This window comes from Ostrinia nubilalis, chromosome 2 (assembly GCF_963855985.1).
Source record: "Ostrinia nubilalis chromosome 2, ilOstNubi1.1, whole genome shotgun sequence".
NCBI lineage: Eukaryota > Metazoa > Arthropoda > Insecta > Lepidoptera > Crambidae > Ostrinia > Ostrinia nubilalis.
In genome coordinates this window covers 371,911-390,600 of record NC_087089.1, presented here as the reverse complement: position 1 = coordinate 390,600, position 18,690 = coordinate 371,911, and the positions used below count along the sequence as shown (strand labels likewise).

Here is an 18,690-nt window from a genome sequence, read left to right as displayed (position 1 = left end):
TTGCGAACGATCCTCCTTCCACCTTTATACTCTTTCGGCCTATAGATTTGTAAAAACTAAATTTTCTGCGTCATTGTCATTTTTGTTCTTAATTTTTGACCTGTCTCTTAGAAAACATAAGCTCGTGAAAATACATTCTGTTTGATCTCGAATCCCTCTTATCTATTATAACGCACATATTATACAGTCCACATTTCTTTTACAACATTAAGCTTGCCTGGTCTGGAATTATGTAGATCCCGACTGGCCGTGGTCTCTTCCACGTGGTACTAGTCTGCCCTATACTAGAGTGTAATTTAAAAGCCGGAGGCGCGGAGGGAGTGCGGTCCTCGCTCGCTGTAACATACAGTGTGAGTCACGTTAAAGTGTACATATGAAAATAGATGAAACTAGACCTATTTTTATCGACAAAAAAGAGGTCAAAAAATTTTTGAGATTTTTTTTAAATTTTTTATAGAATTTTTTTTCTTCCAATTACTTATTGTAAAGAAAACGTAATAATTTTTAAACTAAGCGGTATATCCTGATAAAATAAAAACAGTAATAATGCTAAATAACAGGCAATACTAAAAAAATACATAAAATACACAAAAAATGCCAACAAATAATAAAAAATGATACTTTTTGAAAAAAATCTGCTTAAAAATTCGTGTTTTTTTGTTTATTTGATAAATTTCTCCAAAAAATGCCCCTATAACCGGTGGTTTTTATTGTTTTGTATTATTCTCTATCGTATTACCTTTGTAAAACCAAAAATTGCATGTCTCTATCCCTATCACAACATTTGCTATGATAGTTTGAACAAAGGCATACCACAACATTATTCTCCTCTACAGGTAGGGACAATTTTAATTTTAACTAAAATGCTTATTTTTCTTCGAAATCTTTTGTTTTTACTTGAAATCTAACTTGTCTTTATCAAAATTACAAATCTAGAGCCATTTTCAGTTTCGTTGTTAACGAAGCGTTGAATGGCGCGCCCGGAGAGGCTTAGTTCAAACGAACATAGCAAATGTTGTGATAGGGATAGAGACATGCGATTTTTGGTTTTACAAAGGTAATACGATAGAGAATAATTCAAAGTAATAAAAACCACCTTTTATAGGGGCATTTTTTGGAGAAATTTATCAAATAACCAAAAAAACACGAATTTTTAAGCAGTTTTTTTTCAAAAAGTATCATTTTTTATTATTTGTTGGCATTTTCTGAGTATTTTATGTATTTTTTTAGTATCGTCTATTATTTAGCATTATTACTGTTTTTATTTTATCAGGATATACCTCTTAGTTTAAAAGTTATTACGTTTTATTTACAATAAGTACTTGAAAGAAAAAAAAATCCATAAAAAAATAAAAAAAAATCTCAAAAAAATTTTGACCAGTTTTTTGTCGATAAAATTAGGTCTAGTTTCATCTATTTTCATATGTACACTTTAACGTGACTCACACTGTATATCCGGGTATATGTTACGCCAGAGCGGAAGGACCGCACTTCCCGCAGCGCCGGAGATAAAGCAATCCTAATGCTTGCTTGCATGCTTGCTTGCTTGCATCTTTGCTTGCATGCATGCTTCCTTGCTGCTTGCTTGCATGCTTGCTTGCTGCTTGATTGCATGCTTGCTGCTTGCTTGCTTGCATGCTTGCTTGCTTGCTGCTTGCTTGCATGCTTGCTTGCTGCTTGCTTGCATGCTTGCTGCTTGCTTGCAGGCTTGCTTGTTGCTTGCTTGCAGGCTTGCTTGCATGCATGCTTACATGCTTCCTTGCAGCTTACTTGCATGCTTGCGTGCTTGCTGTTTGATTGCATGCTTGCTGCTTGCTTGCATGCTTGTTTGCATGCTTGCTTGTCTATTTATATTTGTTAACTTATGTTTTATATGTATAACATTTTTATATTTCATATTTGTTAACATTATGGTATTTTGTATATTATGTATGGTAATATTTATGGCATTGTTTTAGATGCCAATAAATGTTATGCTTAGAAATCATTATTAAAAAAACAAGAATACAGAAAAAATATATACTAAAATATTAATATAATATAAGTGGTTATGTCAAAAAAAAATATGATTTATTCTGTATGAATGTTATGCGAAATGATGAGTATGCCAAAAAACTTTATGCACTCTTAAATTATGACAAAAAATTTTATGCAACCGAATATGGACCCGTCGATAGCGAGCGCGTCAAAAAATTCTATGAAAATTTTATTTCTTGAAAGTATCCGTTAGGCACGCTGTACAATCTGTCATACATTTAATTTTTTTTTTTTACGCAGTCGCTAGCGAAAATGTTTGATGTAAACTCACCCTAAGCCGGTCAATACGTCGACCGATCGGCCAATACGTATTGGTATCGGTATGCTAAGGTACTACGTAAATAACTAAATAAAGCTGTGAATCGTCACACATACATGTCCATGTGTTATTTGTGAGAAAATGAATACAAGTTCAATCTTGTAGTTCCCGTAGTGCAGTTGGCGTCGGCGGTGGCGGCGGGGTCGGCGGCGGCTCACCTTCGTACGCGTGCATGTAGTCGGGCGGCTGCTGGCCCGCCATGAGCTTGTCCAGCTGCCTGTAGGCGGCGGGGTCGGCGGCGGCTCACCTTCGTACGCGTGCATGTAGTCGGGCGGCTGCTGGCCCGCCATGAGCTTGTCCAGCTGCCTGTAGGCGGCGGGGTCGGCGGCAGCTCACCTTCGTACGCGTGCATGTAGTCGGGCGGCTGCTGGCCCGCCATGAGCTTGTACAGCTGCATGTAGGCGGCGGGGTCGGCGGCGGCTCACCTTCGTACGCGTGCATGTAGTCGGGCGGCTGCTGGCCCGCCATGAGCTTGTCCAGCTGCCTGTAGGCGGCGGGGTCGGCGGCGGCTCACCTTCGTACGCGTGCATGTAGTCGGGCGGCTGCTGGCCCGCCATGAGCTTGTACAGCTGCATGTAGGCGGCGGGGTCGGCGGCGGCTCACCTTCGTACGCGTGCATGTAGTCGGGCGGCTGCTGGCCCGCCATGAGCTTGTCCAGCTGCCTGTAGGCGGCGGGGTCGGCGGCGGCTCACCTTCGTACGCGTGCATGTAGTCGGGCGGCTGCTGGCCCGCCATGAGCTTGTACAGCTGCATGTAGGCGGCGGGGTCGGCGGCGGCTCACCTTCGTACGCGTGCATGTAGTCGGGCGGCTGCTGGCCCGCCATGAGCTTGTCCAGCTGCCTGTAGGCGGCGGGGTCGGCGGCGGCTCACCTTCGTACGCGTGCATGTAGTCGGGCGGCTGCTGGCCCGCCATGAGCTTGTACAGCTGCATGTAGGCGGCGGGGTCGGCGGCGGCTCACCTTCGTACGCGTGCATGTAGTCGGGCGGCTGCTGGCCCGCCATGAGCTTGTACAGCTGCATGTAGGCGGCGGGGTCGGCGGCGGCTCACCTTCGTACGCGTGCATGTAGTCGGGCGGCTGCTGGCCCGCCATGAGCTTGTACAGCTGCATGTAGGCGGCGGGGTCGGTGGCGCGCAGCCGCTCGTAGTACTCGTACTGCTGGCGCTGCAGTAGGTACGGGTCGCCGGGGTAGCCGCCGGCGCCGCCGCTGCCGTACACTGGAACACAACAAAACTATTAAAGCTCACGTTCAAGGTGCCTTTATTAGGATCCTGTGTCCACTTGTCTAAAGTCCGGTCGCCGAGCAGATAGACTTTCGTCCAAAGACCCCAAGCTGCCCGTCCTTACATCGCTCGCGCGTAATAATATATTGCTGTCGTGACTGTGCGACGGGCGGCCGCAGTGAGTATGCGAGCGCGACAGCAATATAATTACGCGCGAGCGATAAGGATGGGTAGCTTGGGGTCATTGCACGAAATTCTATGTGCTCGGCGTCCGGACTTTAATGAAGCCATGTAGAGCAACATGAGCATCGGTCCTCACCATCGTAGTAGGGGTCGGGGCGCTTGTGCCGCGAGCGGCGGTCGCGGTCGCGGTCGCGGTCGCGGCGGCGCGGGTCGCGCTCGTCGTCCGTGGCCGTGGGCTCGCGCGACTCGGCGCGCGACGGGGAGTACGCCTCGCCTGCCGACACAACCATCTCAATACCATGGAACATGCGCTGACAGCGGCCATACTGCTCAGTTCTACTGGTAATATCATGGTTCCTAGTACACGCTATTCAATTGGCATGTTTTTTGTGAGCAAAACGCAACTCTCTCGTATCTCTAATACTCGAAACTTTTTCGTTAATTTATGGGCTTACGACGTCAAGAGCTCGCGAATTCAATTGACTAACAATGTAAGTATTGACTTCAAAGCAACTAAAATCGCTAAATAAATCGTACCTTACAGTTACCTCAATTGATGAAAAGTAACAACATTTATACAGTTCTTAGAATGAAGTGTTTTTTGATAAAATTGATTCATGTATTTTTTTTTTAATTCTCTACCCAGTAGAATTGAGCAGTAGGACCAACACGAGTCAAGTAGGATATGCCACTGAACTTAAACGGGCTTGCCGCAAAAAGTATAAACATTAACATGGAGAATGGTAAACAATTATCGCGTGTTTTAAAAAGCATCTCTCAAAGGAATAATTTCAGTAGGTTAAAAAGCAGTTGTAATCAAATACACGGCCTGTAGTAGACAACAAAACTATTATTATGTTTTTCTAATATCTATTTCACCCAGCCTAAGTTTAAACTCAGTTAATAATCATAAAAAATATGGCAAATGTTTTCCGAGACTTTCTGCATTCTGACGACATTATTCAAAGACCAAAAACAAACCATGAAGAAACCACAGTGAAAATGTACCGAAAATGAAACAGATAGTAAGTATTATATTTGTTATCGCAACTAAGTCATGAGATTGTCGATAGCGGGACAACCATGGACTGATAGTGTGATGTAGTTGAGACACCTGAGCCCTCATCTCTAGATTATTGAGTGCATCGGACGATAATGATTGCCGGAAGATGAGTTTCAAGCTATTTGTTTAAAGAAAATCCAAATAACACATTTTTTAAACAAAGCATTTCACATGTAGCAAGTCCTGCGTGTTACGGTCGTGGCATGCATATCATACATGTGCTGGCATGGCACGCATTCTAGTACAGCAAGTGGTACCTTCTTTCCTACTACTATCACTAGATTTCGCATCGCTCGAGAATGTCACAACTGAAAAACAAATTTTAATGGCGTCAGTCGGTATGCTCGCAGCAGGAACAGATAAATCCATCACAAATAAATAGTTTAGTAATTTTAAGATAAATCCAAGCATGTTGATTGATATCTCTCAGTAGTCAGGGTATTATCTTTCATGTTATTTAAACCAACTTTATACTGGTAGCAGCTACATACGTCTATGGCAGAGAATTTCATTTTTGTATCTGAAAAAGTGGACTGAATAAATGAGTATACGGATTTTTCTTGTATTCTTCCTATTAAAACTTCCATGTGGACAAAAGTTAACATATTTTTGGATTTGTTTGTGCAAAAATTAAGCAGACTGCCAGTTGAGTTATGATAGGGGACAGACATTATAGTAACTACACTGCTCTTCTTACTTTATCTGTATCGATTGCGATCTCAAAAAGAAATATTGTTTTCAAACTTTAATTCTGTTTACAGTAACTTCACATGTGGTTCTTATTACTGTAACTTTACTTCAAGATGCCTCACCTCTCTTTCTGTCGTCCTCCCTCTCCTTGCGCAAGTTGCCATACTTCCTGGAGGGGTCGATGTCCCGGTAGTGCGTCTCGTAGCGGTCGCGGTCGCGCTCGTGGCGGTCGCGGTGGCGGTCGCTCGTGTAGCGGCGCTCGCGCTCGCGCTCGTCGCGGTAGCGCCGCTCGCCGTCGTGTCGCGGGGGCTTCGAGGTGTACGAGCCTTCGCGTTGCCGTCTGCAAGAGGTTATGCGAGTTTAACGTGAGACAATGTCACTCATTCAATCGTAAATCTGAAACTGAAACGCGTCCTAGTGGTCAAAAATCCTGATTCATAAACGTAAAACTCTGAAGTGAGGATTGTAATGTCAATATGAATGAAATACCTTTGGTATCTTTCCCTGTCGCTGTAGTAGTCCGTGTCGGTCTCGTACCGGTGGCTCCTGGTGCTGCGGCGCGCGCGGCGCGCGTCGGGGCTGGCGTCGCGCTCGCGCGTGCTGCGGCGCGTGCGGCGCGCGTCCGGGCTGGCGTCGCGCCGCTCCGACCTCCGCTCGTCTCGCCCCGACCTTCTCTCGGACTCCCTGTCGTACTTCCTGTCCCCTCTGGAGTACCTCCCCTCCTTGTCCCTGTCCCTGTCCCGCGAGGGCTTGTGCTTGTCCCTCCGCGGCGACGACTTCAGCAGCCTGTCCCTCTCGGAGTCGTCCCCCGAGGTGTTCGCGTGGTTCAGCGACTGCCGCCTCGAGCCGCTCCTGGAATGCTCCGAGCTCTCGGGCGCGTCGGCCTTCCTGTCGGAGCTCGCGTCGAGCGCCGGCACGTCCGAGCCGTCGAAGGTCGGCTCCCGCGAGAACGACAGCTCCGTGGACGATATGACGCTCAAGTCCTGTAAATTCTCACCCTCCATCACGACTTCCCTCTGCTGTTCTTCCGGTCTGCTCCCGTAATCGGGCGACACGTCGTTGCTCGACTCCCGCGCGCCGATCACGCTTCTGGGCGGGTTTCTTACGGTTTGCTCTGTGTAGTCCGACCCATCCATATTCTGCTCCCTGACGTCCGAGGGGCCGGGCTCCGCGGGCACAGAGTACTCGTGGTCGAGTCCCGTCACGACCCTCTGCTCATTGGATCCCGCGTACGGCGCGCCTTGGTATTGGGAGTAGTCGTCGTTGCTGGGCTCCCCGGGCACCATTCTGTCCAACCCGATCGGTCTCCTGTCGTTGTTCCTATTGGAAGGAGGTTGAGTGTAAACGTCTGATTGCTGACCCTCGGCCTGCCTGTAGGGCCGTGCGGGACCATCGATCGGTCCGCCGTCAATATGGCGATCCATATAATTATCGTTAGGTTGGTTGTATGAACTCTCAGACTCGGTCTGCTGTCCGGGAACCATTCTCGCGAAACCCGGTGGGGGTTCATCAGATGTTAGGCTTATATTTTGGCTATATTCGGATTCCTGCTGGCCGACTACCATTCTTCTTAAGCCTGGTGGTGGAGCGTTGCGACTGAAGTCGGTATTTTCGCCGTAGTCTCCGCTCGACAGGTGTGCAGTTTGCAAATATTCGTTTCTATCATTCCGAGGTGCCACTTCCAAGTTGTCGGGGACCTGCGGCGCCACAGGCATCGGTCTAAAGGGTGCAACCTGCGGCTGGTCGGGCCTCTCCGAATTATCAGGGGTAGTCTCTAAATTAGCGCCATATCCTACGGGCACTCTGTTGTGCTGGGAGGCTTTACTAACTACCGCCGGGGATGTTAAATTCGGCTGAGGAGGGAACGGCTGCATTGGAGATGGAGTACCTGATGGAACTTTTGATAAATTCTTGTGTGAGAATGGTCCTGCGTGTTTATAGGGGTTTTGAGATGACACAGGCGGAAAACTCGAAGGTGGAGGCAATGATGAGGAGGATGAAGATGAAGGAGGGGCAGCAGCGCCGACCGCGTGCGCCGAGGACGCCGCCAGCGGAGGGTGGCTTAATGGTGCAGGAGGAGGAAAATTTGCTGGGGACATGGAAGGCGGAGGAGGCAAAGTCACTCCTACATTATCTTGTGAGCTCCTTGACTCCACCTCCTTGTTCGTAGATGATGTATCAGGTGCAGGATTCTCACTATTACTTATGCTCATTTCTTGTAATGAATTGGAGAGTTCGTCGTGACTCTCTCGCCTGCTGTTGCCGCTTGGTGCTTGGTCGACTAAAGTGGGTTCTTCCGTTGAATGTTTTGACCACTCACTATTTTGCGGATACAGTTCCTCAATACCAGATTGAGAATAATTAAAGTTTGAACTTTCGGTATTCAGACCTGGACTACTTTTACTAGAATTTCTAGATTGGTTTTCACTTCTGTAGGTGCCCTCAGAATGAGTGTGAGGCCCGTCACTAGATTCCTGTGACATTTGTGATTCTATTGACCACTGAGGAGTTAAATTGTCTAAATGGAATCGCTTACCTAGAGCCAAATTAGGTAAACGTTCCTTAACTATGTCTCTGTCATTGAGAGTTTTAATTTCTTCTGTAGATTGGTGTATTGAATTACTACTAGGACTTCTTTGACTATGTACATTTGCTTCATTTTCAGTATTATTGTCAATGGGAGTATTTTGTACAGGTAGTGAGGCCGTTTGGCTGTTCTCAGGCGGAAGGACAGGAGCATGTTGCGAGTCATTTGAATCTTTTTTATCCTCAGTGTTCCAGTTCCAACTATCAGTGGTTGCAAAACTTTCTTCAATCACATTAGCATTATTAAAAACCTGCGTCTGCGGCGGTGCCGGCTGAGGAGCCGTCAACGGAGCAGCATTGGGTCCTGGAGCTTTCTGGCCTTGCTTTGACGAGTCATCCCACCCCCAGTCCCAGTTGTCTTCCCAGCCATCTGTGTTTTTGTTTTGAGGATAGTTCGGTTGCACTCCTTGATTTTGGTAGTAATTTTGTTGGTATCCTTGTTGTCCGGCATAGGATTGGTTATAGCCCTGGGGGTACGGTCCAGGTGGTGGGTAGTACTGGTTGGCATTTGCGGCATACTCCTGTTGCTGGTACACCTGCCCGTACTGCTGGTTGTACTGCTGCGGCTGAGACACCGGCTGCTGTTGAGCCGGCATCTGCCAGAATTGCTGCTGTGGCTGGGCATTTCCAGGAGTGCCACCTTGATAGTTCCCATACATATTTTGCGGATTACTGAATGTCTGAAAGTAAAAAACAACAGTTTTTTAATCTTGTATAAAAACATTATGGTGTGTTTACATTGAAAGGTAAGACATTGCAGATGTTTATTACAATCATATGATCGAAATTTGCTAGTTGTATGGATTGGACCACGTCATTGTTTACGTCTGTATCGCAGAGAATGTAACCTATGCGGCAGTCACCTGGGGCGCAGCGAAGGGCTGGGGGTCGGGCCCGGGCGGCGCCGCGCCGCCCTGCGGCCGCTTCATCCACGACATGACGGCTACCACCGCTTACGTAACATTCGCGAGGAAACCGCTCACATATGCTGCGAATAGCCTCGTCACTATCATGGAATCGAGAGACACATCGAACACTTTCACTCTCACTGCTTGCAAAATTTTAGCACAGAGCTGACCACCGGATTAATTCTTGGATACGAAACCAGTTACACTTATGATATTAGCTGAGTTATCCACGGTCGATATTGGTTTTATTTCATAAATATTTTAGAAAGAAATTGTTGACAGCAACCCATCGATCGAAGGTGCCCTGTTGGCAGTGTCGCCATGCTGAAACAATTTAAGCTACTAATTTATTATTTTTTTCATGTGACAATATTGTTTTCAAACATTAATTTTAATTTTCCTTTTAGCATATAAAAATGACAAAAAATAATTAAATTAAATAATGTTAATTTAATTCCGAGTACAGACGAACGAACGAACGAAAATTTGCGTTATTTTAACGCCAGAACGCGCCACATTAAATAAAGACTGACATTTTTGCATGGAGCACGGTGGTCTGAAAATGAAGCTCCCATACCATAGAAACTTAATGTCAGAAATTAATAAATAAAAATATGCATTGTGTTTAGTATACCTCCCTTTGTTTTACTAATATAGTATGAAGGGTATGAGTAGCTCCATGTGTGAGAAAAAAAATATTTTTATTTTTTTTGTATGGAAAAAAACACTTAAAGTGGATTTTTTTTAAACTGAATAGAACTGAAGGGCTGGTACTCACATGAGCTATTGCACCATACACGGCGATCATAATGACATACAATTCTTGTGCCTTTGGGTGCCGCTTTGCATGTACCAAGCCTTGGAAATTTTGAATTTTCGGTTGGTGATCTTTCAAGTCTTTGATGTTATTTTATGAAGTTATTAACCGCTTTCAATACGAGAATAGTATGTAAATTAATACTCATAATAATAACTAGGAATATACTAGGGATACTTTTAAATAATTTTGAAAATATAAAAAAATAAAACGTTTAATCATTGAATGAAGTAACCAACCAGTTGGTAACTGACATTGTTATTAGTTACTAACCTGCTAATGACGTTTTAATGAAAATAATAGAAATCAATATTGATTAAATAAACAACTTAAAAAATCGAACTGCCTAATAGGCCAGTAGAATTACATTTGAAATCGGAAATAATTCCTACAAAAGATTTTATTGTTTTAATGGCTTCATTTGTTACCCATTAAGATTATCCTAAATTTTCGACTTCGACGGAGTTGTGCTTAAGTGGTGGGGGCCCCTGAAAGGGGCGTTTTTTCGGTTTTACGGTTATATCGCGTAAAGGACTTACCCTATCGAAAACTGGTCTTCATGACGGTTGAAGGGCATTTAATCCTGCATGTTTCTGCCTATGCCTATGTTCACCAGTGGTCTTATTCAATTCAATCCAATCTTTTGTAGGAATTATTTCCGATTTCAAATGTAATTCTACTGGTCTATTAAGCAGTTCGATTTTTTAAGTTGTTTATTTAATCAATATTGATTTCTATTATTTTCATTAAAACGTCATTAGCAGGTTAGTAACTAATAACACTCCTGGAATGGAAAGGATTCGGCATAAACATTAATGGCGAGTACATCACTCACCTTCGGTTTGCCGACGATATTGTGGTTATGGCAGAATCGTTGGAAGATCTTGGCACAATGCTCGAAGACCTTAATCGAGTTTCCCAACAGGTAGGCCTGAGGATGAACATGGACAAAACGAAGCTTATGTCGAATGTCCATGTTGCGCCCTACCCAGTTTCAGTTGGGAGTTCAATTCTCGAGATTGTCGACAAGTACCTATGTCTACCTCGGACAAACGATCCAGCTAGGTAGGTCCAATTTCGAGAAGGAGGTCAATCGTCGAATCGAACTCGGCTAGGCAGCGTTCGGGAAACTACGCAACATTTTTTCGTCCAAAATACGTCAATGCCTGAAGACTAGAGTGTATAACCAATGTGTGTTACCAGTGATAACTTATGGCTTGGAAACGTGGCCCCTCACTATAGGCCTCATACAGAAGCTCAAAGTTGCACAGCGTGCTATGGCGAGGGCTATGCTTGGTGTTTCTTTGCGAGATCGAATCAGAAATGAGGAGATCCGTAAACGAACCAAAGTCGCTGACATAGCCCGACGGATTAGCAAGCTGAAGTGGCAATGGGCAGGACACATAGTACGCAGAACTGACGGCCGATGGGGCAGAAAGGTTCTGAAATGGAGGCCGCGTACCGGAAAACGCAACGTGGGACGTCCACCTACAAGGTGGACCGACGACATCGTAAAGGTAGCAGGGAAGCGCTGGACGCAGGCCGCTGCCAATCAATCAACATCGAAAGCATTGGGGGAGGCCTATGTTCAGCAGTGGACGTCCTATGGCTGAAATGATGAACTAATAACAATGTCAGTTACCAACTGGTTGGTTACTTCATTCAATGATTAAACGTTTTATCCCAACTAATATTATAAATGCGAAAGTAACTCTGTCTGTCTGTCTGTCTGTCTGTCTGTCTGTCTGTCTGTCTGTCTGTCTGTTACGCTTTCCCGCTTAAACCTCGCAACCGATTTTGATGAAATTTGGCATAGAGATAGTTTGAGTCCCGGGAAAGAACATAGGATAGTTTTTATCCCGGTTTTTGAAACAGGGACGCGCGCGATAAAGTTTTTCTGTGACAGACAAAATTCCACGCGGGCGAAGCCGCGGGCGGAAAGCTAGTTTTTTTATATTTTCAAAATAAAAATTATTTGAAAATATCACTATTATATTCCTAGTTATTATTATGAGTATGAGTATCAATTTACATACTATTCTCGTATTGAAAGCGGTTAATAACTTCATAAAATAACATCAAAGACTTGAAAGATCACCTACCGAAAATTCAAAATTTCCAAAGCTTGGTACATGCAAAGCGGCACCCAAAGGCACAAGAATTGTATGTCATCTTGATCGCCGTGTATGGTGCAATAGCTCATGTGAGTACCAGCCCTTCAGTTCTATTCAGTTTTAAAAAAATCCACTTTAAGTGTTTTTTTCCATACAAAAAAAATAAAAATATTTTTTTTCTCACACATGGAGCTACTCATATCCTTCATACTATATTAGTAAAACAAAGGGAGGTATACTAAACACAATACATATTTTTATTTACTAATTTCTGACATTAAGTTTCTATGGTATGGGAGCTTCATTTTCAGACCACTGTGTGGAGGAGGTAGAGACCAGTGGGTAGACACTTCTCATTCAAAAACTAGTCTCTATATGTAGCAATTGATATACAACCTTATCCCTTAAGCAATAAAGTGCATTTTGGATTGATTTCACTACAGCAGGGGAACCCGCGGATCAATACCACCATACTAAAAATAATTGTTAGTGTCCTTATGTTGGTAGTATTGTTAGTTTGACAAATGAAAAAAAATGTCTGTCAATTGAGTTTGAGTTTTTAACCGGCGAATTGATTCGTGTGAAGTTATTTTCTCAGATTTGGTGCAATATTACTGTAAATAAACTTTTCTGTCGTTTACGTTGAGTTGATTAAGTTCCTCCGTATCGGGCGTGATAAAGTTTGCTGTTCAGTGTTATGTTTTTTGTGAGATAGAGACTCTTTTAAATAAGCTGTGTTTCAACTTCTACAGAAGTTTAAACTCTTATTTACTTTTCTGTTTAATGGGTATGTTATCTACTTACTTGAAATATTAGATCTATTACAAATCTATTATTCATTAAAAACAACCCTATGTGATGAAAATGTAAATGTACTTTCAAAACTGGTAAATGCATGAACCAGGGCATTGACACTGGTTGGAGAGAAATTATAGGCTTTGTTTAATTAATACCTATTTCATTTTAGGCTTCTACTGATAATGGAGAGTAGAAACAACAAGAAGTGCGTTATTTGTAATAAGAGGCGAAGTCGTGGTGGATCACCCTTACTTTTGAGTAGGTTTCCTCTGGATTCTGACCGGTAAGTTTCTAATAACACTCATTTATTACAAGATAATTTTACTGATTGTGTAAACTTAAAGGCTGGGATTAATATTTTTAATCATACAGTAAATAACCATAACCAATTTTTAATTTCAGTATTTTGTTTCGTACTCTGTAAATGAATTGCATAACAATACTAAAAGAAATTAGTTGATGAATAAATTTCAGTTTGTTATTCTTTTTCTTTTCTAATAGGTATTTCTTATTTCAGTTGTCGAATGTGGGTTAAAAATGCTGGCATAGAAGACTTAGCATATGTACCTATTGAAAAGTTACACCAACTGAAGTTTGTTTGTGGTGGGCACTTCACTCCTGAATCCTTCAATGCCAAAGGAACTCGGCTGAAGAACTCAGCTATTCCAACACTGGAATTGAGCAATCCCATCTTGCCAGATGAAGTTTTGACAGAGTTTCCTCTTCATGTAAAAGACTCCAATAAAGAAAACCTCAAGACAGGTATGATGATGACTTCAATTATTTTTTTTTAAATTTAATTTACTATCAATTTTTCTGAATTATTTAGATGTCTTAATTAATTTTCTTTGGTTTCCAAAACAAACCAACCGAATGCAATTTAACAAGGTTCTTTCTTTGTAACCACAAACATGTGTTGTATGCTTATCAATAAATAATATATAATTTCAATTATTAATTATATCTATACTTTGTTACAGTTCTTTATGATCATTCATATTGCATTCCAAAGAAGTCAAATCCAGTTGAACGAGGTATGTTTATCTAAAATTATACTAATAATATAAAAAGGAAATATTTAATTGTTTGTTTGTATTTGATCGGCTCCGTAACTCGAAGCCAAGATAGCCTAAAGTGCGGGTTAGAACCCCACAGCTTGAATATTGTAGTAAACCCACTCGTAACACAATTTAGCTTAGAATGTGTGTTGAGTTAGAGGGACTTTAGTAATTTGTGTAATACAAATTCTTCAAAAAAAGTACCGGACCAATTTGAAAAATTTTAGGCAATCTACATTAATTAGCCAGGTCAGCTAGTTTAATAATATTTATAAGCTAGTAATTTTTAATGTGAGCAAGACATGTACTAGACTGATTGTACCCTAAAGTTGGGTAAGAACATGACATTTTATTACCCAATTCACATTTCATTATCTGCTTTCAGTTCCCCTTACAACTACAACCAAACAACTAAATTCAACATGTTTGGGAGCTGTGGATATACCAGATTCTGGTATTTCTGCGAAAACAACTTTTGAACCTCTTCCTTCTACTTCCAATGCACCAGAACATATGACCTATAAACCCATTACTCATGGTAAGTGTACAAACTAATTATTTACCTTCTAAAATATGCCTTCCCTCAAACTAAAGAATGCCACCCTGGATGCGTTCTGCAGTCTGCAGTCAGGTCAAAATGAACTTATATGTACAACATTCTAGGTTTCTGTACATTTTATATTAATGCTATTTGACCGTGCGGATACGAACAAAGAACGCAAAGCACACGTGACTGATTGCCTTATCACGACCACTTACAGATTGTCTTGACATACCCGCAGACCGCATCCAGAATGCAGAACATTAAAACCTCTAAATGCTTTTAATTTAACCCATTAACGCCCGCCGTACAACAAATAGTACACAACTTTAAGTTACGATAAATCTGGTTTAATGAGTATTTTTACCCTGGAAATAATTACAATAGGTAAACAAAGGTCTATGCATTATATCCTGAGATGAAACAGACCATAATTATACAATCTTAAGGGGGTATTTTGCGATTCCGTTTCAGTGATTTTTTCATGTCTTCTAGTGGGTACTTGATATTTTTTTATGCAAGGTTTAAGTTACACAAAATACCAAATAAGTTGTTTGTGTATTAGCTAACAACATATCCTAATAAAAAATACATAGAAAAGTTCATTTCATGGAAAGTTTTTCATGCTATAACTCCCAAAGTGATGCTGTACAAACTTTAGTACAATGGGCGCTTGACACGTTACGGAAAATAGTACAGTAACGACATTATTATCAGAGTGTTTACTTATTTCTGCATAGTTTTTATATATAATCTTTGTTTTCTTTTTCCAATAACATGGCTCTTTATTTATGGAGTTACAGACAACAAAAATAAACATTTTGTTTTCCCAATTACGACCTATTTGTCGACCTAAAGAGACTTAGTTACATAGTTTTTGGAACCACACGTGAAAACAGAACCAAAAGGTATCCTTTGATTACTTATAAAGATTTTCACAAAAAGCCTAGAGACAGATTCGACAAGGCAAACGTCATTTTATTAGCATTGATTGAAAGATAATAATGTGGGTACCATTGAAACAAATGTTGACGCTTTAGAACCATTGGGAAAGGTCATTATATGGGGTCTCTTGATAAAAAAAAAGTAGAGTTAGGCACCACAGGGTGTCCAGCTCTAGTATAATAAGAAGATCAGTGGGTTACATTAGATGACTAGTTTATAGAACTTTACCAAATTGAGGAAAAAGGAAAAAAAGCGGTGGATGGGTCTTGTTAGCTTATATGGTGGACATGACAATTTCAAATGCATGCAGACTGCACTGCATAGTAAACCCATATAGTCGCTTAGATCAGCTAGCATTCCGCAAATATATAATATGCACATATTTGACCTATAAAAGATAAATAAAAGTAGGTATTCTTGCTCTAGTTGATGGAGAAGAAATATGAAATAATGGTTATAATCAAAATAAACCAGCAAACAAGCTGATTTGATAGCTTAAAATTACTGTGTGTTTCAATAGAGTCAAATCAGCTTACGGCAAGTGCCTGAAAACACTGTGCCAGGATGAAGAAGGCTTTGCTCAATATGACTCATGAGCGCCCATTGTACTAAACTTAGTACACCCCTGAAAACCTAACTTCTGATTTTGATTTTGGTTTTCTTTGTGTTTAGTATTATTTCTGAAGTATTTTTATAAAGAAAATAAACATTCGCTATGGGAAATTGACCGTAGTTTTCATTTGGGCGTTAATGGGTTAATATTATGTCATTGTTATTGAAGGTGGGCCCACGCTTCATATTTTATGAGAAGAGCTATCATTATCCTGTCTTTGCATTTTTTTAAAACTTGATAATGATTGATTGATTTGGAAATAATATGTTTCATAAAACAACAAAATAAATTTTAAACTAATTTGCATATTTATAATATTTCAGATGATAAAAACATTTGCCATCAAGATGCACAGGCAGAAATATTAGTCCACAGTTATAAAAGACCTAAGAAAAACATTGAAATGAAAGGTAAGATAAAACATCCTAATTTAAAAAACTAAGTAAAATTGCTGATTAATTAACCAATATTCAATTCAATTTGCTTTAATGTTGTTTTTTTTACTAATGGAAATGTTTTTATTACAGACACTTCATCAACATTTACAATTAAAGAGAAGAGGCTTTGGCGACAGTTACAAAATGCAAAAAAAACAATAAGGAATATAGCGAAGTCAAGAGTGAATTTAGACAAGTTAGATTCGGAAGTGCTGACATCGTTAGTAAAGGATGTAGTGCAGAATAACAAAAAAAAGTCACAAGGAAAAAGGTGGACTTTAGCCAACAAAATATATGCTTTGGCTATATTTAAACGGTCCCCTAAAGCATACCGCTATATGCAAAAGCTGTTTACGCTACCAAGCACTAAAACGCTCCAAAGGATTTTAAAAAATATACCAATGGAGCCTGGTATAAATAAAAATATAATTGATATGTTAGAGGCAAAAGCATCAAGTATGCCAAAGGAAAATAAATATTGCTCGTTAATATTTGACGAGATGGCGTTAAAGAAACGGATAATTTATAACGAAATTGCTGATAAAGTGGATGGCTACGTGGATTATGGTGAGGGCGAGAACATGGGACGAGAAAAGAAAATTGCAGACCATGCGTTAGTGTTTATGATACAGGGTGCTAAACATAAATACAAACAATATATTGCGCACTATTTTGTGGAAGGCACAATATCAACAGCAAAACTGGCAAAAATTATATCGGACATCATCAAAAAATTAAAAGAAATCGGATTTATGGTTCTAACAACAGTTTGTGATCAGGGATCTACAAATATAGGAGCTCTTAACATGTTAAAAAGAAACTGTGGACAAGGCATAGATAGCAACTTTTTCTCTGTAAATAATGACAAAATTTTTATAATCTATGACATCCCTCACTTGTTCAAATCATTACGAAACAATTTCTTTAAAAGTGGAAATATGTCTTTCGATGGAAAAATTGCACAATGGAGGCATTTGGTAGTTGCAGAAGAACACAACAGAAATTTTTTAAATTTTAAAAAACTGAATAGTACCATTGTAAATCCAACATTCAAAACTAAGATGAGGGTGAAGTATGCTGCGCATGCTCTGAGTAATACCGTGGCAGCTATTTTAAAAATGATGGCATGGAAAGAAGTTTCTGATTGCAATGATACAGCATTTGTGATTGAACAGTTAGATAAACTATTTGATTGTACAAATGGTCCATCATCTTTAAATGACGTAAAGAAAGGGATCCGGGAAAATGTTTCCACATCAAGTAATCACATTGAGTCTTGGACCTTTTATACTGATAAGTTAAAAACCATAAAATTTATAACAGCAGAAAACACGATACTAAAAAATGTTAAATGCGTAAAGGGATATCAAATATCTATCAAATCCTTAAACGATATTTGGGAAAAGTTAAAGAATGAAGGGTTTAAATATATGAACCTTAGACAGTTTAACCAAGACTCTCTGGAAAACTTATTTGGAATCATTAGGCAACACAGTGTAACCAATAGAAATCCCACTATCACGCACTTTACTGCAGCGCTTAAAACAAGCATGGTTACTGGGCTGAAAGTGCCTCATAGCAGAAGTGCTAATTGTGAAGCAGACAACAATAAACATATGCTGGAATATAAAGACATTTTAAAAACTAATTTAAAAACAACAGAAATAAAAATTAATGTTCAAGATTCCACAGACACTGAATTTTATCCTGTGTTGTCTATCCCGGACCCTGAAAACTTAGAACAGCCCATTGAAAATTTGTGTAGCCTTGAAAACCAACCAGTAGTATATGTAAGCGGGTATTTAGCTGCCAAACTATTACAGAACAGTTCTTGTTTAATTTGTGAAGAGTGTTTGAGCGTGAAAACTCCTGTTGACAATGATTTGTATGCATATATATCTCTTCGCGAATGGTGGCATGATAAAAAAAGTCTCGTTTATCCAACAATTCAATTATGTACCACCGTAAATGAAGCTAAACAATTTTATCATGACCATATTGCCGACCAGATATATATGGAAAATGTTGGAAAATTCATTTTCTTAATGTTGAGTACAAATTGTAATTTTAGTTGGTTTAAATGTCAACAACATAATAAAGAAATTTATGATAAGATGTTTAAAATATTAAGTTACCTTTTTCTAAGAAAAAGTTGTAAAATCATTAATGACAGCTTCATAAAAAGTGAAAACAATTTTGCTGACAAAAGTAAAAAAGCACAGCAACAAAGCATTGAAAAGTAATCTTGAGGCTGAGGTTCGATCAGCTGATAAGAAAATTAAAGATGTTTATAAATAAAAATCCTATTTTTTCTTAGAAAAAGTTGTGAAAATAAAAGTTTACAAAATTATCATTTCTG

General features: G+C 40.5%; 2 protein-coding genes and 1 long non-coding RNA gene across 3 annotated transcripts in view; 2 read left to right on the top strand and 1 right to left on the bottom strand.

Annotated features, from left to right (window-relative positions):
• LOC135077887 (uncharacterized) overlaps nucleotides 1-9,349 on the bottom strand; it is a 39,844-nt gene extending 30,495 nt beyond the window's left edge. The window contains exons 1-9 of the mRNA XM_063972428.1: nucleotides 8,964-9,349; nucleotides 6,004-8,780; nucleotides 5,637-5,854; nucleotides 5,082-5,132; nucleotides 3,898-4,035; nucleotides 3,227-3,572; nucleotides 2,960-3,018; nucleotides 2,693-2,776; nucleotides 2,515-2,598 (exon numbers count right to left, since the gene is read on the bottom strand). Of these exons, the coding sequence (XP_063828498.1) occupies nucleotides 2,515-2,598; nucleotides 2,693-2,776; nucleotides 2,960-3,018; nucleotides 3,227-3,572; nucleotides 3,898-4,035; nucleotides 5,082-5,132; nucleotides 5,637-5,854; nucleotides 6,004-8,780; nucleotides 8,964-9,038 (3,832 nt within the window). The 5' untranslated portion in view covers nucleotides 9,039-9,349. The remainder of the gene's footprint in view (nucleotides 1-2,514; nucleotides 2,599-2,692; nucleotides 2,777-2,959; nucleotides 3,019-3,226; nucleotides 3,573-3,897; nucleotides 4,036-5,081; nucleotides 5,133-5,636; nucleotides 5,855-6,003; nucleotides 8,781-8,963) is intronic.
• Nucleotides 9,350-12,277: 2,928 nt separating this feature from the next.
• On the top strand, nucleotides 12,278-14,569 carry LOC135085836 (THAP domain-containing protein 5-like). The gene is made up of 4 exons (XM_063980625.1): nucleotides 12,278-13,020; nucleotides 13,255-13,499; nucleotides 13,718-13,771; nucleotides 14,181-14,569. Exons 1-4 carry the CDS (start codon nucleotides 12,920-12,922, stop codon nucleotides 14,348-14,350), a joined length of 570 nt encoding a protein of 189 aa, XP_063836695.1. The 5' UTR covers nucleotides 12,278-12,919; the 3' UTR covers nucleotides 14,351-14,569.
• Nucleotides 14,570-16,223: 1,654 nt separating this feature from the next.
• Nucleotides 16,224-18,444, top strand: LOC135085804 (uncharacterized). The gene is made up of 2 exons (XR_010260217.1): nucleotides 16,224-16,304; nucleotides 16,422-18,444. It is a non-coding gene; the product is annotated as an uncharacterized LOC135085804 (long non-coding RNA).
• Nucleotides 18,445-18,690: the final 246 nt, after the last annotated feature.